The sequence below is a fragment of the Gymnoscopelus microlampas genome (genome assembly GCF_963454915.1).
Source record: "Gymnoscopelus microlampas genome assembly, chromosome: 22".
Classification (NCBI taxonomy): Eukaryota; Metazoa; Chordata; class Actinopteri; order Myctophiformes; family Myctophidae; genus Gymnoscopelus; species Gymnoscopelus microlampas.
In genome coordinates this window covers 44,510,452-44,529,057 of record NC_139959.1, presented here as the reverse complement: position 1 = coordinate 44,529,057, position 18,606 = coordinate 44,510,452, and the positions used below count along the sequence as shown (strand labels likewise).

Sequence of the window (18,606 nt, the reverse complement as noted above, 5' to 3'; positions counted from 1 at the left end):
CATTTATATTCATGAAGGCTGCGTTATGTCATCACGCAGCACGTTTTCCTTTACAGGAAGTAATTAAGATTGGCTTTTTAGGGACTTTAGATAAAAATACACAAAAATGTTTGTTTTTTATTTTTTTTGGCATCTATTGTTAGGTATGCCCATATGATGACCACGGATATGCTCTAAAAGTGTGAAAAACATATTTCTCATTTCACTACACCTTTAATATCTCTCCATCACCATGTCTGATTCGCTTTTCCCTTGCAGGGATTGCACGCACACACGTACGCGCACACACACACGCACACGCACACACACACACACACACACGCACACGCAAACACACACGCACGCAAACACACAAGCACGCACACACACACACACACACACACACACACACACACACACACACACACACACACACACACACACACACACACACACACCCTCTGTGGCAGCCTCACACCCATCGAGGTGTGAAGTGATTTGGTGGTGGTTTGGTACGACCCCCTCCCCTCCCCCCCCCCCCCCCCCCCATATGGGGGCCTATGTCACACTGGTGACTCACGGTTGCCTCGGCAACCACAGAGGTGCAAAACCATCTGCTGTATGCATGCTGTATGAGGCAGAGACTCTAATGTTATACCTCCAACCTGTGGCTCCCATATAATATATATATATATAGGATGCCGACTTATGTAAAACAAATGTGTTTTACTCCTACTTAATGTTGTCCAAACATCACGCACATCGGTACACGTCAGAATCAGAATCAGAATCAGAATCAGAATCAGGTTTATTGTCACATCACAGGTTTACAAGGTAAAAAAGTGGGTGAAATTCGTTTTTGTACAACACTCCCATCGCAACGTTAAATTCCGTAGAAAGAAGAGTGGGGAGAGAGAAGAAGAAGAGGGGTAGGGGTTAAGTGGGAAGGAGATCAACAGAGAACAATAGAAGGCCAAAAACAAGTTATCTACATATTTACAAAGTACCTGAGATAAGAGACAAACTAAGGTGCCTGAGCATAGCAGCAATGTATGTATACTGTGCATGATATACTTATAGACGCTAAGGTGCTTAGAGAGAAAAAGAGCGCAATAATAAAAAAAATATATAGCTGCAAGCAGCGATAATACGGGGCCAGGAGAGAGAAAGAGAAATGATAATTCCTTTAACAGGTCAGTTCATGAAAGTCCTTGCGGTCTTGTTTCCAATGAGGGCCTGTGAGCAATTAGGGGTTAAGAGTCTTGCTCAGGGACAAATTTCATGTCATCGACACATTTGCTGACCTAGCCTGGAATCGTACCTGGGGCAACCAGAGCCTCTGGCTCTCTAGGCGGGCTCACTAACCACTCAGCTATGGCCGACCCTCAGAGAGAGAGAGAGAGAGAGATGGCCGACCCTCAGAGAGAGAGAGAGAGAGAGAGAGAGAGAGAGAGAGAGAGAGAGAGAGAGAGAGAGAGAGAGAGAGAGAGAGAGAGAGAGAGAGAGAGAGAGAGAGAGAGAGAGAGAGAGAGAGAGAGAGAGAGAGAGAGAGAGAGAGAGAGAGAGAGAGAGAGAGAGAAACGGAATAGATTGAAGATAGAAACGGAATAGATCGAAGAGACAGAGAGAGACATGGAAACGGAACAGATTGAAGAGAAAGACATGGAAACGGAATAGATTGAAGAGAGAGAGAGAGAGCCATGGAAACGGAATAGATTGAGTCATGTTTTTTGCAATTCAACTTAAATGAGTGTGCATCAAGTGAGGCTTGAACCAGCAACCTTGTGGTCGTGAGGCACTCTTAGGTAGCTGCAACACTACCTATAGTGCTACAGCTTTGTCCAGGCTGATATTGTCTGTTGAGGATCACAAACTCTTGCCTTCTGTCATGACCCAAGCCCCTGTTTCACTAACACTAAGATCACTCGTTCACAAACCATTTACCAATTAAGAAATTGTACATCTCCTCAGAAGCAAAACTAGTGAAAGTAGCCGATCTACAAGCTCACAAACCATTAAAAGTTGTCAGATTGTACATCGGCTATTTTCACAATGAAGTATGTTATACATTGAAAAAACATACTCTCATTGCTATCTGAAAAGTTGTGAGATTGTAGATCAGCTGTATGTAAAAAACACTCAATTAAGTATTTCATGTTATCTTTAACAATTGCAGATGTATTCATTGATAGTCATGTTGTGTGAAATGCAACTTAGATGAAGTCTGCACCAAGTGAGGCTTGAACTGGTGACCTTCAGGTTGTGGGGCACACATTTAAGCGAGAAGCCACCAACAGACAAGAACCTGTGAAAAAGGAGATCACACAGATCATACAGTTTCACGCAAATAGCTGAAAAATCCTGGGTTTAAGTGTTTTTCAAACTGCTCAAGATTGCGGACAATCTAAGGGCGGTGCTTACTGGTCAACGTGATAGATGTGTTCCTCATTAGTCAAGGCACATGTGTAAGCAGGTCTAATGGCTGTCGGCCAAACGAGGCATGACTTTTGCCTGTTTAAAGTTTCAATTTTCAAAAAATTGCTATAGCGCCCCCGTTTGACCAATTGGAGTAAGATTGGTTTCAGTGATATTTGGAATGGCCCTTTACATTTCTGCAAAGTTTCAAAGAATGGTAAGTCTGCATGTATGTGTTAGGGGCAGATGAATAATTGTCATAAAACTGCAATATTCATTGGCTCATTAAAGCTTCATTTTTTCACTTATGGAAGATATTTTGCAAACGTTTTTTGGTATAGGTCCAAAGTTCATGTGTAAAAAGTTTCGTGCAGATTACTCAAAAATCCCAGGAGGAGATAGGTTTTAACTGTTTTTCATATAATTCAAAATGGTGGGAGATCTAAAGGTCAGAGGTCAAAAGTCAGAGTGTGAAAGTTGTTCAGCATGAGGAGACGCATGTGTGCATCGAAGATTCATGGCTGTAGGTGAAACAGGGCATGAGTTGTACCTGTTCAAAGTTGTCATTTTCAACTGAGTGCTATAGTGCCACCTTTTGACGAAAGATTGTGAGATTTATTTTTTGATCGTTTTTCATGACCATCTACCATATGGCCGAGTTTCGTAAAAAGCGACTGCACGGTTCAGCCAGAACTGGCAAAAACGGCAGAAGAAGAAGAAATGGAATAATGCCAATAACAATACGGGTCCATGCTGGAAGCCTGGCCCGTAAAAAAAAAAAAGTCATCTCTGTAGTCAGGTGATCGAGACAGATCCGTCCCATTTTTCACTTTCCAGCCTAATAGGATCTATTCACAGCAGCCATATTATGAAGACATTCACAGTGTGTTACCAATGATACTAATGAAGGCTCTGTTCCATTTAGTGTAGAACAGTGGTTTCCACGACCCCCATAACTCTGAGAGTGTACAAATTTGTACACTCTCAGAGTTACACATCTGTAAGGGGCGATTTGGAAGCCCATTAGGGTCCCCGCCGGACCCCAACTGTAGACCCACTGGTGTAACAGAGTGTTTCCAGTGAGCCAACATGCAACAATATCAGCACCCTGACTCTGTTTGACCAGAATGGAACAGAGCCTTCATTAGTATCATTGGTAACACCTGTGAATGTCTTCACAATATGGCTGCATGCTGTGAATAGAGCCTATTGGCGAATTCCGAACAATAGCCTACCTGACCTGGCGGAGACCTGTGCTCTTGGCAATTTTTGAACAGCCAACATCTAAAAGGACGTGTGATTGTGATGCAATGTCAACCACTTTCGCTGGAGACGCCCACTCATGACACGTGTCACATTAAAGGCCTTAAAGGGATAGTTCACCCAATTATTTAACCCATTGATTCTACATGTCTCCTAAATCAAGTTCTGAAAAACGTTTGTTTCTATATCAGTGGTGCTCAATCTTTTTCATGTCAAGGACCCCCAAAATGATATGTATTTGGCCGTGGACCCCCATCAAAATATGTTGTTCCAGGGACCCCCAGAAGCAAAGATTTGAGTTAAAAATATTCGCTTTAAAAATATATATATTCAGAAGATTTTCAGACATTTTCACGATTTTTCAAAAATAGCAGATCTACAAGCTCGTAGCGCGGCACCGAGTGCCGCGCTACGAGCTTGTAGAGCTTGTAGATCTGCTATTTTTGAATAGCCCAACGTGTAAAATAATGCTTTTTAGCTCAAATCTAAAAATTACACAGTTCCAGGTCTTAATGGGTTAAAGGGATAGTTCACCCAATTATTTAATCGATCGAATAGTCACCGACCTTTTCACCTTTTTCTACTTTTGAAACGTCTTTCCCAAACAGTGGGTCGTGACCAATTTGTGGATTGCGGATAGATTATTGTTGCTCTCGAGTGAATAGCTCTTATTTCTCCTCCCTCCCCATCTCTCTCTCTCTCTCTCTCTCCCTCTCTCTAACCCCTCCCCCACCCTCCTCCCCCCCCCCCAAAAAAAAAGGTCACGGCCTCTTCGGCTCCTTCGAGATGCTGTCGTCGTGGCGACGGACGCGCGAGGACCAGCACGTCAAAGAGCGCGTGGCGGCCACCTTCGAGGACGTGATGCCGCGCCTCTCGGGCTCCACGCTGCTGCACCTGGCGGCGCTGGGCCTGGCCGCCTCCCCCTTGACCAACATGGAGGCGGTGCGCCTCTTCTGCCGCACGGCGGCGCTGGGCGTGGCCGTGGGCTATGCCTACACGCTCTCCTTCTACGGCTCCTGCCTGGTGTTCACCGGCTACCTGGAGACGGGTTACCGCCACGCCTGCTTCTGCCGCCGCGTGCCGCCGCGCCCCACGGACGACGACGAGCGGCGGCCGGACGACGCCCGGCCCCGGCCCCCCGCCTGGTACCGCTGCCTGATGTACACCCGCTACCAGGTACAGTAAGGGTTAACTCTTTAACACATTGACCGCATAGAACGTAGTCCTACGGTCCCTTAAATCCTACTGTTAAGCGCCGAGACCGTAGTGCTACGGTCCGGGTGTTTTTTCCTTTTTTTCGATTATTATTATTTTTTTCCAATTTTCTAGGGGTACCATTTTCAGTGTAACACCACCGGAAGTCGACCGGAAGTGCGATCCCGTTTTTTGTTTCCCGTCGGCCTCCATTCTAAGGCGCACACTAAAACCCTTGTTTATCCTGTGTAGTTTTTTCTCCTCGCATTTCCCATGTTAACATAAACGGTCAGAACTCAAACATGGCGGCTCCGTTTGACACGTGGTCTGGACTAGTACACACAGGGACATGTGCACGTTGTTTACAAACAGTCCATCGCGCATTCTAAAGGATTTTAACAAGGTCTATGGCGACGTGAAAAAAAACAAAAACAACAATAAAACCTTGGCACTGGTGAGTACATTCTGAGATTAGCCCTTAGCGGTGGATGTGTTAAGACCTGAGAACACATCTGTATGTCATTTTTAGATTTTGTTGGGCTATTCAAAAATAGCAGGTCTACAAGCTCATTGCCGCGCTACGAGCTTGTATATCTGCTATTTTTGAAAAATCATGAACATTTTTTTGCAAATCTTTGAATATACATATATTTAAAGCGAGCATTTCTAACTAAAATGTTATTGCTTCTGGGGGATTCTACAAATGTCTTCTAAATCAGTTTAAAACAGTTTTCTGAAACACTGATGCTGCTATAATATCAGTGTCAGTGTCAAGGAGCCCCACAACGATATGTATTTGGCTGCGGACCCCCATCTCAAAACATTTTTTTCCAGGGACCCCCAGAAGCAAATATTTGAGTAAAAAACAATTGCTTTATAGATATATATTCAAAGATTTGAAGAAAAAAAACACGATTTAAAAAAAAAAATAGCAGATCTACAAGCTCATAGTGCGGCACTCGGTGCCGCGCTATGAGCTTGTATATCTTAATGCCTGATGTACACATGCTACGAGGTACAGTAAGGGTTAATGTGTGATGTACACACACTACCAGCCAAGCATACATGATTTAGTTTTATTGTCTCCACCAGGCCGAAAGGCATGGCGAGAGAGTATGTTTTGCACCCTGTCTGTCCGTCCGTCCGTCCGTCCGTCCGTCCGTCCGTCCGTCCGTCCGTCCGTGTGTCCATCTGTCTGTGTACAGCTAATCTCCGGCACCGTTGGCCCGCTCGTTGCGAAACTGTGCACACACTCTCCCCGGATGCCAATTCATAACCTCTGCCCCAAATTTTCCACTTGGGCCTGTAATAGCGCCACCAGGAGGCCGATTTGTGCAAAACATTTTTTTTCATATTACTCCTACAGATTTTATCCAAACATCGTGCAAATCGGTACTAATTATCTGAGTAGTCATGTGATCAACACGGATCTGTCAGATTTCCCCTATTCCATCCTGATTGGCTAAGATTGGCCTCCAAAGTTTGCAGCATTGGTTCCGTGAAATTGTGCATGCACATTCCCACTAGGCCGAGGAAGAAATGCCACTTAAAAATGTTCAAATCAGCCTCATGGTGGCGCTATAACAGGCCGATTCACGTTTTTAACTGCTTGAAACTTTGCACGCACTCTCCCTAGAGGCCAAGGAAAAACCTTTGCCATGCATTTTTTCACATTTGCCTTTTAGAGCGCCACCAGGAGGCTGACTTTTGTAAAAAGAAAATTGCTAAAAAACTCATTCAGATTCTCTCCAAAAATCATGGAAGTGTCGATATTTCATATTCCATCCTAATTGGCTAACATTGGCTTCCAAAGTTTGCTGGATAGGTCCGTTTTAACAAAATGCCTCAAATTATGAACGCAACGTGCCGAGGAAGAAATGCCACCCTTTTCACATTGGCCTGCTATAGCGCCACCAGCAGGTCTAATTTAGCAAAACATATTTTTTTTGAACAAAATGCCTCAAATCATGAATGCAGTGTCCGGTTGCCTTGCAAGGCTTAAGAAGAAATGGCGGCCCTTTTCACATTGGCCTATTATAGCGCCACCAGGAGGCCACATTAACCTAGCTGACCTGGCGGAGACCATGTGCTCCGAGGAGCACTTTTTCTAGTTCATAATGTTCCAATGTTCAAAACCAAACAAAAACACATTCATTAAAGGACGACTTCACCGATTTTCAACCTATCTTCATATAATTGGTAATCACTAATACTCATGATAAAATGGTACCATTTTTTTCTACTTGGTCTGTGTCTCATAGGAGGGCTGTGGACAGTCCAGAAATCCGTCTACCAGTGACATCATCGTTAGACATGTTTTTTTTTTTTCCGAACAAGATTTTACATTTTTTATTTAGATTTTTTTTAACACGAGAACAATGGCTTCTATTATTGCATTGCAACTTTCCAGGAATAGAAAGCCTGCAGTTTCTATTAGCTTGGATTCCCCATTGATGATGTCACTGGTAGACGGGACTCTGAACTGTCCACAGCCCTCCTCTGAGACACAGACCGAGTAGAAAGAAATTGTACCATTTTATCATGAGTATTAGTGAGGACCAGTTATATGAAGATAGGTTGAAAATCGGTGAAGTCGTCCTTTAAGTCATTAACCTTGATCATTCGTGTGACAATAAATCAACTAACATGTTTGTAACCGTGACATCCTTTTACCGCCAGGACGAGACCCCGCCCCGCCCGCCCCCCCACCACCCCCACCCACCCAACGCCGCCCCCCCGCCCCTCCCCCACGGCTACGGCGGCGGACCGGGCGGCGGGGTCGGGCGCCACGCCATCGCCAACAACAACAACAACCCCAGCCTGGCCCATCACCACGCCCACGCCCATGGGCGCGGCCACGAGGCCAACAACAACAGCAGCGCACTGGCGGACCCCCACCCCCCTCACCCCCACGCCCACCCGGACCCCCACCTACACCTGGGGAACTACACCTTGTCGTCGACCCCGCCCTCCGGCCTGGTGGCCACGCCCCCGGACAGCCACCTGCTGCTGGGCTGCGTGCAGCGTTGCTATGGAGACTGGATCACCAACACCTACGTCAAACCCTTCGTGGTTCTGCTCTACCTGGTCTATGTGAGCTTTGGGCTCATGGGCTTCCTGCAGGTACACACACACACACACACACACACACACACACACACACACACACACACACACACACACACACACACGCACGCACACGCACACGCACACACACACACTGCTCTTTTCTCCCTCTACACCTATACCTCTTTGCCAAAAATAGCAGATCTACAAGCCCACAACGCCTCGCGCTGCGAGGCGTTGTGAGCTTGTAGATCTGCTATTTTTGGCTAAAGTTCTCCTCAGAAAAGGGATGCTAGGTTTCGAGTGGTTATGGTAAAAAGAAAAATCGTATCACATAAAGATTTGGCGGACCCCCTGTAGTAACTCTGAGGACCCCCTAGGGGTCCCGGACCCCCTGTTGAAGACCCCTGCTGTAAACTGGGCACACTTCAAAAGGGCATTTCTGGTCAAGAGGGCAAAGGGCTCTAGCACCACCTAGAGTCTATGTGTGCACGTCCCTGCACACACACACACACACACACACACACACACACGCACACGCACACGCACACACACGCATACACACACACACGCACATGCACACGCACACGCACACGCATACGCACACGCACACACCAACACAGTCTCACTCCGAAGAAGGCACATATTGCCTTTTGGTCAGAACCCCAGGAAGGCAGTATGTGTCGTCCAAGTCCGCCCCCGGCGACAATATGCGCCTTCCAGGGTCACTCATAGACATTCATAGAATTCCTCAAAAGGCAACCTGCGCCTTCTTAGACGTTCCATTGATAATACATTGGACTGACACAACGTGAGCTAAGAGACGTGGTTTAAATGCAACATAACACACATCACCACCCAAACAAACCTGGAAATATTCTGTGCATTTTCATATTTTGTTGATCATTTTTCGATAAGTGTTTGTTGAGAACGAGAGATTTGTTTAACTTTTCCAACCCCGTGACGTCACGTCAGATTACTTCCGCATTCCGCGTGTTCGTACTGATGTCTCTGTCAGTGTCAATAAAGATCTGACAAAACAAATGTTTTATGATCTATATATCTATCTACATAAACGTTCAAATGTTTTAAAAAGGTGCTGACCCTATGGCCACGGATGTTACAATTATGTACGGGCCCTTAAAAGTACCCGTATCTTCCGTATTGTTTAATAAAAAGCATTTTAATCTGATTGGTGGCCATTTTATCAGAGAGTTGTAATGTTGCGTGAGTGCAGTACACCTTTCAACCCATAGGGTCACGTGAAAACATATGGAGAAAATGGCCAGCAATTGGATTAAAAGGCTTTTTATTGAACATTACAAAAGATAGAGGTACTTTTGAGAACCCATACATGATTTTAACATCTGTGGCCATGAGTTAATCATTTTATATTTGAAGTGTGAAGGTTTATGTAGATGTACAGGCTGTAAATGGAGAAGTGCAAAAACCAGGTTAAAGTGTCTGACTGCCATAATGTATTATGGTTTCCTATCTGGACATAAACATTAAAACATCAAAACAGATCAGACCAGGGTGCTGGTCACACCCCACTGACCCCAGTCTGTATAATCTGCCCCGGTAACAACAGGTGACCCAGGGCTCGGACCCCAGCGCCCTGGTTGCCATGGATACGGCCACGGTCCTGTACGCGCGCGCCCAGCAGCGCTACTTCAGCTCCTACTCCCCCGTCATCGGCTTCTACATCTACGAGAGCGCCCCCTACTGGAACGCATCGGTGCAGCGGGACCTGCTGGAGTACGCCAAGGTATATATACGCCAAGATGTAGGACCCCCCCTACGGGGGGAGGGGTCCTCAATGGACCATATTCACACGGCGGCCATATTGCCATTAAAACCCATTAAAATGACAAGAACTGTCATTTTTAGACTTGAGCTAAAAAAGCATTATTTTACACTTTGGGCTATTCAAAAACAGCAGATCTACAAGCTCATAGCGCGGCACCGAGTGCCGCACTACGAGCTTGTAGATCTGCTATTTTTGAAAAGTTGTGAAAATGTGTGCAAATCTGTGAACATATATATTATTTTAAAGTGAACATTTTTAACTCAAATCTTTGCTTCTCATTTTGAGACCAATACATCTCATTTTTTTCTTGACAATTATGAAAAAGTTTGAGCAAGTATTTGAATATATTTTTCAGTTTTCTGAAAAACGTTGCTATATATATCAGTGGCGCTCAAACCTTTTATTGTCAAGGACCCCCAAAATGATTTGTATTTGGCCGCTGACCCCCATCTCAAAATATTTAGCTCCAGGGACCCCCCAGAAGCGAAGGTTTGAGTTACAAATGTTACAAATGTAGTTACAAATGTAATTTGAGTTACAAATGTAACTCAAACACAAATGTGTTTGAGTTACACATGTTTGAGTTACAAATGTACAAACTGATATAGAAACATACGTTTTTTTTTTTTGGATTGTTGGGATTTAGGAGACATTTTGTAGAATCGGCTTCGGATCTTATGATGTGTTTAAGAATAGTTTCATATTTACTCAGTACTTTAAAGTACATTTAGATTCCTGATCCCTGATTGGGTGAACTATTCCTTTTAACCCATTAAGACCTGGAACTGTGTCATTTTTTGATTTGAGCTAAAAAGCATTATTTTACACTTTGGGCTATTCAAAAATAGCAGATATACAAGCTCGTAGCGCGGCACCGAGTGCCGCGCTACGAGCTTGTAGATCTGCTACTTTTGAAAAATCGTGAAAATGTGTGCAAATCTTCTGAATATATTTATTTTTAAAGCGAACATTTTTAACTCAAATCTTTGCTTCTGGGGGGTCCCTGGAACAACATATTTTGATGGGGGTCCGCGGCCAAATACATATCATTTTGTGGGTCCTTGACATGAAAAAGACTGAGCACCACTGATATAGAAACATATGTTTTTTCAGAAAACTGTTGAGATTTAGGAGACATGTAGAATCGGCTTCAGGTCTCAATGGGTTAGGAATACTTTCATATTTACTCGAGTACATTTAGATTCCTGATACCTGGTCCCTGCGTGTGTCCTCCTCAGGGCTTCCAGAGGATCAGCTGGCTGGAGTCGTACCTGGGCTACCTCTCGGAGCGCAACCTCTCCACCTCTCTGCCGCGGCGCAACTTCACGCGCACGCTGCGCCACGACTTCCTGCGCGAGGCGCGCTTCGCCCACTTCGCCGACGACATCATCTTCGCCGAGCGCGGCGGAGGCCGCGCTGGCGCCGGCGCCGACTCTGACTCCGACGAGCCCGACGTGGCGGCGTCGCGCGTCTTCCTCGTGGCCAAGACCACGGAGAACAAGCGCGAGGAGATGTCCGTGCTGCTGGACACGCTGCGCCGCCTCTCTCTCACCTCGCGCATACGCTTCCTCATCTTCAACCCGTCCTTCGTCTACCTGGACCGCTACGCCGCCGCCGTCTCCTGGCCCCTCCGCCACTCCCTCCTCGCCGTGCTCTTCCTCCTGGGCCTCTCGGCGCTGACGCTCACCGAGCCGCTGGTGGCCGCCTGGCTGGGCCTCACGCTGCTCTCGGTGCAGTTCGGCGTGCTGGGCTTCATGACGCTGTGGGGCGCCGAGCTGGACTGCATGTCGGTGCTCTGCCTCATCTCGGCGCTGGGCCACGCGGCCGACTCGGCCGGGCCCTTGCTCTGCGGCTTCGCGGCGGGCCGCGGCGGCAGCCGCACGCGCTGGGTGCGCGCGGCGCTGGAGCGCCACGGCGTGCCCTCGCTGCAGACGCTGCTCTGCTACCTGGGCGCGCTCGCCCCGCTCTGCGCCGTGCGCTCCAACCTCACCTGGACGCTGTTCCGCTGCCTGGCGCTGACGGCCGGCTGCTCGGCGCTGCACAGCCTGGCCTTCCTGCCCACGCTGCTCACCTTCCTGCCCCCCGCCAAGACGGACGGCTCCTCCCACCACCACGGACACGAGGGGGGGGAGGGGGGGGATGACGGGGAGGGGGAGGAGCCGGGGGAGGGGCCAGTGCGGGAGGTGGAGTGCGTGGAGATGAACGACAGCACGAGGGTGGTGGACCAGATCACCACCGTCTGAGCGGAACACCGGTACGGACGGAACCGGACCCGGTGGTGGTGTTGTTGTTGTCGTGGCCACCACGCGCGGAGACCGTCTGTTTCCATGGCGACCGCTTCTTGCTCTGGGATTGATCCGTTGTAGCGGAGCGGGGCTATTAGTGCCACGCCCACACGCTAATGACATGACGAAAAAAAACAAACATAAGACGATCCTTCAAGAGAGAGGTTTGTGTGTGTGTGTGTGTGTGTGTGTGTGTGTGTGTGTGTGTGTGTGTGTGTTGTGTGTGTGTGTGTGTGTGTGTGTGTGTGTGTGTGTGTGTGTGTGTGTGTGTGTGTGTGTGTGTGTGTGTGTGTGTGTGTGTGTGTGTGTGTGTGTGTGTGTGTGTGTGTGTGCGCGTGCGCGCGTGCGTTTGTGCGCGTGTGCGTGTGTGCGCGCGCGCGCGTGTATATGTGTGTGTGTGTGTGTGTGTGTGTGTGTGTGTGTGTGTGTGTGTGTGTGTGTGTGTGTGAGAGAGAGAGAGAGAGAGAGAGAGCGAGAGAGAGAGAGAAAGGGAGAAGGCCAAAGGAAGGACAGTTATAAACGTTGAGCTGGTATCCATGGTTACCAGCTCGTTGGTGTAACGAGGCAGCCAATGAAAAGCTGACAATGAGGCTGGCCAATGAGGAGCTGACATGCAGCCGTGAGGTCAGTCCTATGTGGAGTGATGATGTCATCATCGTCACACGGAGAAACGCCCACTTCCTTTCACAACCTTTCAAACTTGGCTTTAGAATCACCGCTATAACAATGTAGGTTATATTTATATAACATGTAGGTTTATATTATATAGAACCTATGGGGGTCTTCAACAAGGGGGTCCGGGGACCCCTAGGGCATTGGTTCTCAAAGTGGGGTCCGGGGACCCCCCAGGGGGTCCTTGAGGGAGTTCCAGGGGATCATTCCCCAGCTAAATGATAGATAGTTAGGAATCAAATCCCTTACGGGTCTGTAACTCTGAGAGTGTACAAATGGAACCAAATTCTCCATTCTAAGGCGCACACTAAAACCCCTGTTTAGCCCTTGTAGTTTTTTCTTCTCGCATTTCCCATGTTAACATAAACGGTCAGAACTCAAACATGGCGGCTCTGTTTGACACGCGGTCTGAACTCGTAGACACAGGGACATGTGCACGATGTTTACAAACAGTGCATCGCGCATTCTAAAGGACTTTAACGGGGCCTATGGCGACGTGAAAAAAACAAAAAACAACAATAAAACCTTGGCACTGGTGAGTACATTATGAGATTAGCCCTTGGTGGTGGATGTGTTAACATGAATCCAACACTGATCACAGGGTCTCTCAAACAAGTCAATGAAGTTATCTATGAAGTCTATGACAAAGTTTAATCTGCAACACAATGTTATACAATATGTATACGGGGGGGTCCCTGCTTCAGCTCTCTCTCAGTTAGGGGGTCCTTGGCCCGAAAGACGTTGAAGACCCCTTGTTATAGGTTATAGAAATAATGTAACCTATAGGTTATATATATAATATAACCGCTATTCTGCTATGTTTGCCAACGTCACAACTTGCACAACTAAAACAGCTACAATGAAACGAGGAAATGATTCTGTGAGTGTTTTTACTTTGATGACGGATAAATAAAACGGTGGAACTGAGAGAATGGCGTCTTATGTTCAAACACTGCTGTGGTGTGAGTGAGCGAGCGAGCGAGCGAGCGACTGACTGACTGCTGACTGTGAGGTTCAATTCATAAAGGTCTCACAGGTAATTTTATTACCTGTTTTATAAAGCCGATAAAGTATAGGTTTGGACCATGACGGAGGCGCGCCGACTCAGCAGACCTTGAGGCTAAGGAGTCGCGCCCTAGCGCCTCCAGGCGCGAGTGCCCGCGACGACCAGCCGATGGTCAGCTAGTCGAATCAGCGCCGTCCGAGTTATGTGCCGATAGGGACAGAATCGTAAATAGGTACGTAAAGAGGCAGACTATTTCTGTTATTAAGGCTTTGTGCTTTCTATTAGACTGTGCAGGGCAGAGGCGTCTAATCTCTGAGTCAGGGTAATCGCATACCCTCGGATTAGAACTATTTCTTAATTCCATTTAAAGATGTGTTTACACTATATTTTATAACCCATGGATAGATGCTAAGAAGACACAGTCTTTGAACCCAGTTAGCATATCCACAGTTCTGGTGTTCACACCTCCAATTTGGAAGACAATTAGCTCCCTGTTGATGGTCCAAATGTTGATGGCTCTTGGTATCAATGTGTCCCCATTGATATTCTCATTAACTCAACAATGAGATCTCCCACTCAACTCTGTGGTTGATGTAGGTGATCCACTCCATTGTTTAGGTTAGTAAGAATATGTGGATAGTTTCAGTTCTTTTGGGCAGTTTAGAAGTTTAGACCCCCTGGATATTTTGTGCTAAGTCTTGTAATCCATTGTTTTTCATGGAATCTTCTCTGCCCAATTGTCCAGCGGTCATTGTATTCCAAGCCGCATACTTTTATAGCATCAATCCCATGTGTCATAAACAGTTGTGGAAAGTAACTAAGTACATTTACTCAAGTACTGTAGTTAAGTACAATTTTGAGGTATTTGTACTTTACTTGAGTATTTCCAATTTCTAATATTTTTACTTCTACTCCACTACATCTCAGAGGCAAATATTGTACTTTTACTCCACTACAATTATTTGAAAACTTTAGTTACTAGTTACTTTTCAGGTATAAACTATGATATAATGAAACATACATTAACCACTTTAGCCCTATTTTATACCTATAGGCTATTTGAAAATAGCCGATCTACAAGCTCACAATGCGTCGCAAAGCGACGCATTGTGAGCTTGTAGATCGGCTATTTTCAAACATTTTTGTACTTTTACTTTTGGTACTTTAAGTACATTTTGATGCCAATACTTTTGTACTTTTACTCAAGTACATTTTTAATTCAGGACTTTTACTTGTAACAGAGTATTTTTATTTTGCAGTATTGGTACTTTTACTTAAGTAGAGAATTTGAGTACTTTTTCCACCACTGGAAGTGTTGAACAATTAATAAATGGGTATCTTTGTCATTATTAATGGTGTACCTGTGTTGGCTTATTCTACAGGTGCACTGTGAATAATGTCCACTAGGAGGTGCACTGTGAATAATGTCCACTAAGGGGTGCACTGTGAATAATGTCCACTAAGGGGTGCACTGTGAATAATGTCCACTAAGGGGTGCACTGTGAATAATGTCCACTAAGGGTGCACTGTGAACAATGTCCACTAGGAGGTGCACTGTGAATAATGTCCACTAGGCGTGCACTGTGAATAATGTCCACTAAGGGTGCACTGTGAATAATGTCCACTAAGGGTGCACTGTGAATAATGTCCACTAGGGGTGCACTGTGAATAATGTCCACTAGGAGGTGCACTGTGAATAATGTCCACTAAGGGTGCACTGTGAATAATGTCCACTAGGGGTGCACTGTGAATAATGTCCACTAGGAGGTGCATTGTGAATAATGTCCACTAGGGGTGCACTGTGAATAATGTCCACTAGGGGTGCACTGTGAATAATGTCCACTAAGGGGTGCACTGTGAATAATGTCCACTAGGGGTGCACTGTGAATAATGTCCACTAGGAGGTGCACTGTGAATAATGTCCACTAGGGGTGCACTGTGAATAATGTCCACTAGGGGTGCACTGTGAATAATGTCCACTAGGGGTGCAGTGTGAATAATGTCCACTAAGGGGTGCACTGTGAATAATGTCCACTAAGGGGTGCACTGTGAATAATGTCCACTAGGGGTGCAGTGTGAATAATGTCCACTAAGGGGTGCACTGTGAATAATGTCCACTAAGGGGTGCACTGTGAATAATGTCCACTAGGGGTGCACTGTGAATAATGTCCACTAAGGGTGCACTGTGAATAATGTCCACTAGGAGGTGCACTGTGAATAATGTCCACTAGGAGGTGCACTGTGAATAATGTCCACTAGGGGTGCAGTGTGAATAATGTCCACTAAGGGGTGCACTGTGAATAATGTCCACTAGGGGTGCAGTGTGAATAATGTCCACTAGGGGTGCACTGTGAATAATGTCCACTAAGGGGTGCACTGTGAATAATGTCCACTAGGGGTGCACTGTGAATAATGTCCACTAGGAGGTGCACTGTGAATAATGTCCACTAGGAGGTGCACTGTGAATAATGTCCACTAGGGGTGCAGTGTGAATAATGTCCACTAAGGGGTGCACTGTGAATAATGTCCACTAAGGGGTGCACTGTGAATAATGTCCACTAGGGGTGCACTGTGAATAATGTCCACTAAGGGTGCACTGTGAATAATGTCCACTAGGAGGTGCACTGTGAATAATGTCCACTAGGAGGTGCACTGTGAATAATGTCCACTAGGAGGTGCACTGTGAATAATGTCCACTAGGAGGTGCACTGTGAATAATGTCCACTAAGGGTGCACTGTGAATAATGTCCACTAAGGGTGCACTGTGAATAATGTCCACTAGGAGGTGCACTGTGAATAATGTCCACTAGGAGGTGCACTGTGAATAATGTCCACTAGGAGGTGCACTGTGAATAATGTCCACTAGGAGGTGCACTGTGAATAATGTCCACTAGGAGGTGCACTGTGAATAATGTCCACTAAGGGTGCACTGTGAATAATGTCCACTAGGGGTGCACTGTGAATAATGTCCACTAGGAGGTGCACTGTGAATAATGTCCACTAGGGGTGCACTGTGAATAATGTCCACTAGGAGGTGCACTGTGAATAATGTCCACTAGGGGTGCAGTGTGAATAATGTCCACTAAGGGGTGCACTGTGAATAATGTCCACTAGGGGTGCACTGTGAATAATGTCCACTAGGGGTGCACTGTGAATAATGTCCACTAGGAGGTGCACTGTGAATAATGTCCACTAGGGGTGCAGTGTGAATAATGTCCACTAAGGGGTGCACTGTGAATAATGTCCACTAAGGGGTGCACTGTGAATAATGTCCACTAGGGGTGCATTGTGAATAATGTCCACTAAGGGGTGCACTGTGAATAATGTCCACTAAGGGGTGCACTGTGAATAATGTCCACTAGGAGGTGCACTGTGAATAATGTCCACTAGGGGTGCACTGTGAATAATGTCCACTAGGGGTGCACTGTGAATAATGTCCACTAGGGGTGCACTGTGAATAATGTCCACTAGGAGGTGCACTGTGAATAATGTCCACTAGGAGGTGCACTGTGAATAATGTCCACTAGGGGTGCACTGTGAATAATGTCCACTAGGAGGTGCACTGTGAATAATGTCCACTAGGGGTGCACTGTGAATAATGTCCACTAGGAGGTGCACTGTGAATAATGTCCACTAGGAGGTGCACTGTGAATAATGTCCACTAGGGGTGCACTGTGAATAATGTCCACTAGGAGGTGCACTGTGAATAATGTCCACTAGGGGTGCACTGTGAATAATGTCCACTAGGAGGTGCACTGTGAATAATGTCCACTAGGGGTGCACTGTGAATAATGTCCACTAGGGGTGCACTGTGAATAATGTCCACTAGGAGGTGCACTGTGAATAATGTCCACTAGGGGTGCAGTGTGAATAATGTCCACTAAGGGGTGCACTGTGAATAATGTCCACTAGGGGTGCAGTGTGAATAATGTCCACTAGGGGTGCAGTGTGAATAATGTCCACTAGGGGTGCAGTGTGAATAATGTCCACTAAGGGGTGCACTGTGAATAATGTCCACTAGGGGTGCAGTGTGAATAATGTCCACTAAGGGGTGCACTGTGAATAATGTCCACTAGGGGTGCATTGTGAATAATGTCCACTAAGGGGTGCACTGTGAATAATGTCCACTAAGGGGTGCACTGTGAATAATGTCCACTAGGGGTGCACTGTGAATAATGTCCACTAGGGGTGCACTGTGAATAATGTCCACTAGGGGTGCACTGTGAATAATGTCCACTAGGGGTGCACTGTGAATAATGTCCACTAGGGGTGCACTGTGAATAATGTCCACTAGGGGTGCACTGTGAATAATGTCCACTAGGGGTGCACTGTGAATAATGTCCACTAGGGGTCGCACGGTGCTCATAACTTGTTTGGTCTAGTTCTCAGGGAAGCACCTGGAGATGCTGTTTGGTACGCACCCTACATTTTTCCAGAATATTTGACAATATTATATTTGTTTTAATATAGAAATAGGTATTTATGACCGAATTGGAGGCTAGACGATAAGAGCGTTTCAGGGGCTGATTCAGAGCACGTTACATAGCTCAGTGAAACGGAGCCAAAGTAAAAAAGTACTGTACTTAAGTAAAATGTTTTGGTATTTTTTTTGTGCTTTCTTCTGTATTTCCAATGTTCAGTACTTTTACTTCTACTCCATTACATCTCATGCTAAACACACACTATAGTCTATAGTGGTAAAATATAATACCTTATAAACAGTGGTGGAAAAAGTACTCAAATTCTTTACTTAAGTAAAAGTACAAATACTGCAATATAGAAATACTCTTTTACAAGTCCAGAATTCAAACTGTACTTGAGTAAAAGTACAAAAGTATTGGCATCAAAATGTACTTAAAGTACCAAAATTAAAAGTACTAAATATTTGAAAATAGCCTATGTATAAAATAGGGCTA

At 46.0% G+C, this 18,606-nt stretch overlaps 1 protein-coding gene and 1 long non-coding RNA gene across 2 annotated transcripts in view; one reads left to right on the top strand and one right to left on the bottom strand.

Annotated features, from left to right (window-relative positions):
- Positions 1 to 11,970, top strand: part of ptchd1 (patched domain containing 1) — a gene marked incomplete at both ends in the record, with an annotated part of 37,697 nt that extends 25,727 nt beyond the window's left edge. The window contains 4 exon segments of the mRNA XM_084048512.1: positions 4,418 to 4,838; positions 7,731 to 7,974; positions 9,509 to 9,685; positions 10,966 to 11,970. Coding sequence (XP_083904638.1) covers positions 4,418 to 4,838; positions 7,731 to 7,974; positions 9,509 to 9,685; positions 10,966 to 11,970 — 1,847 coding nt within the window.
- LOC311039202 overlaps positions 1 to 18,606 on the bottom strand; it is a 765,206-nt gene that overhangs the window by 606,264 nt on the left and 140,336 nt on the right. The window lies entirely within an intron of this gene.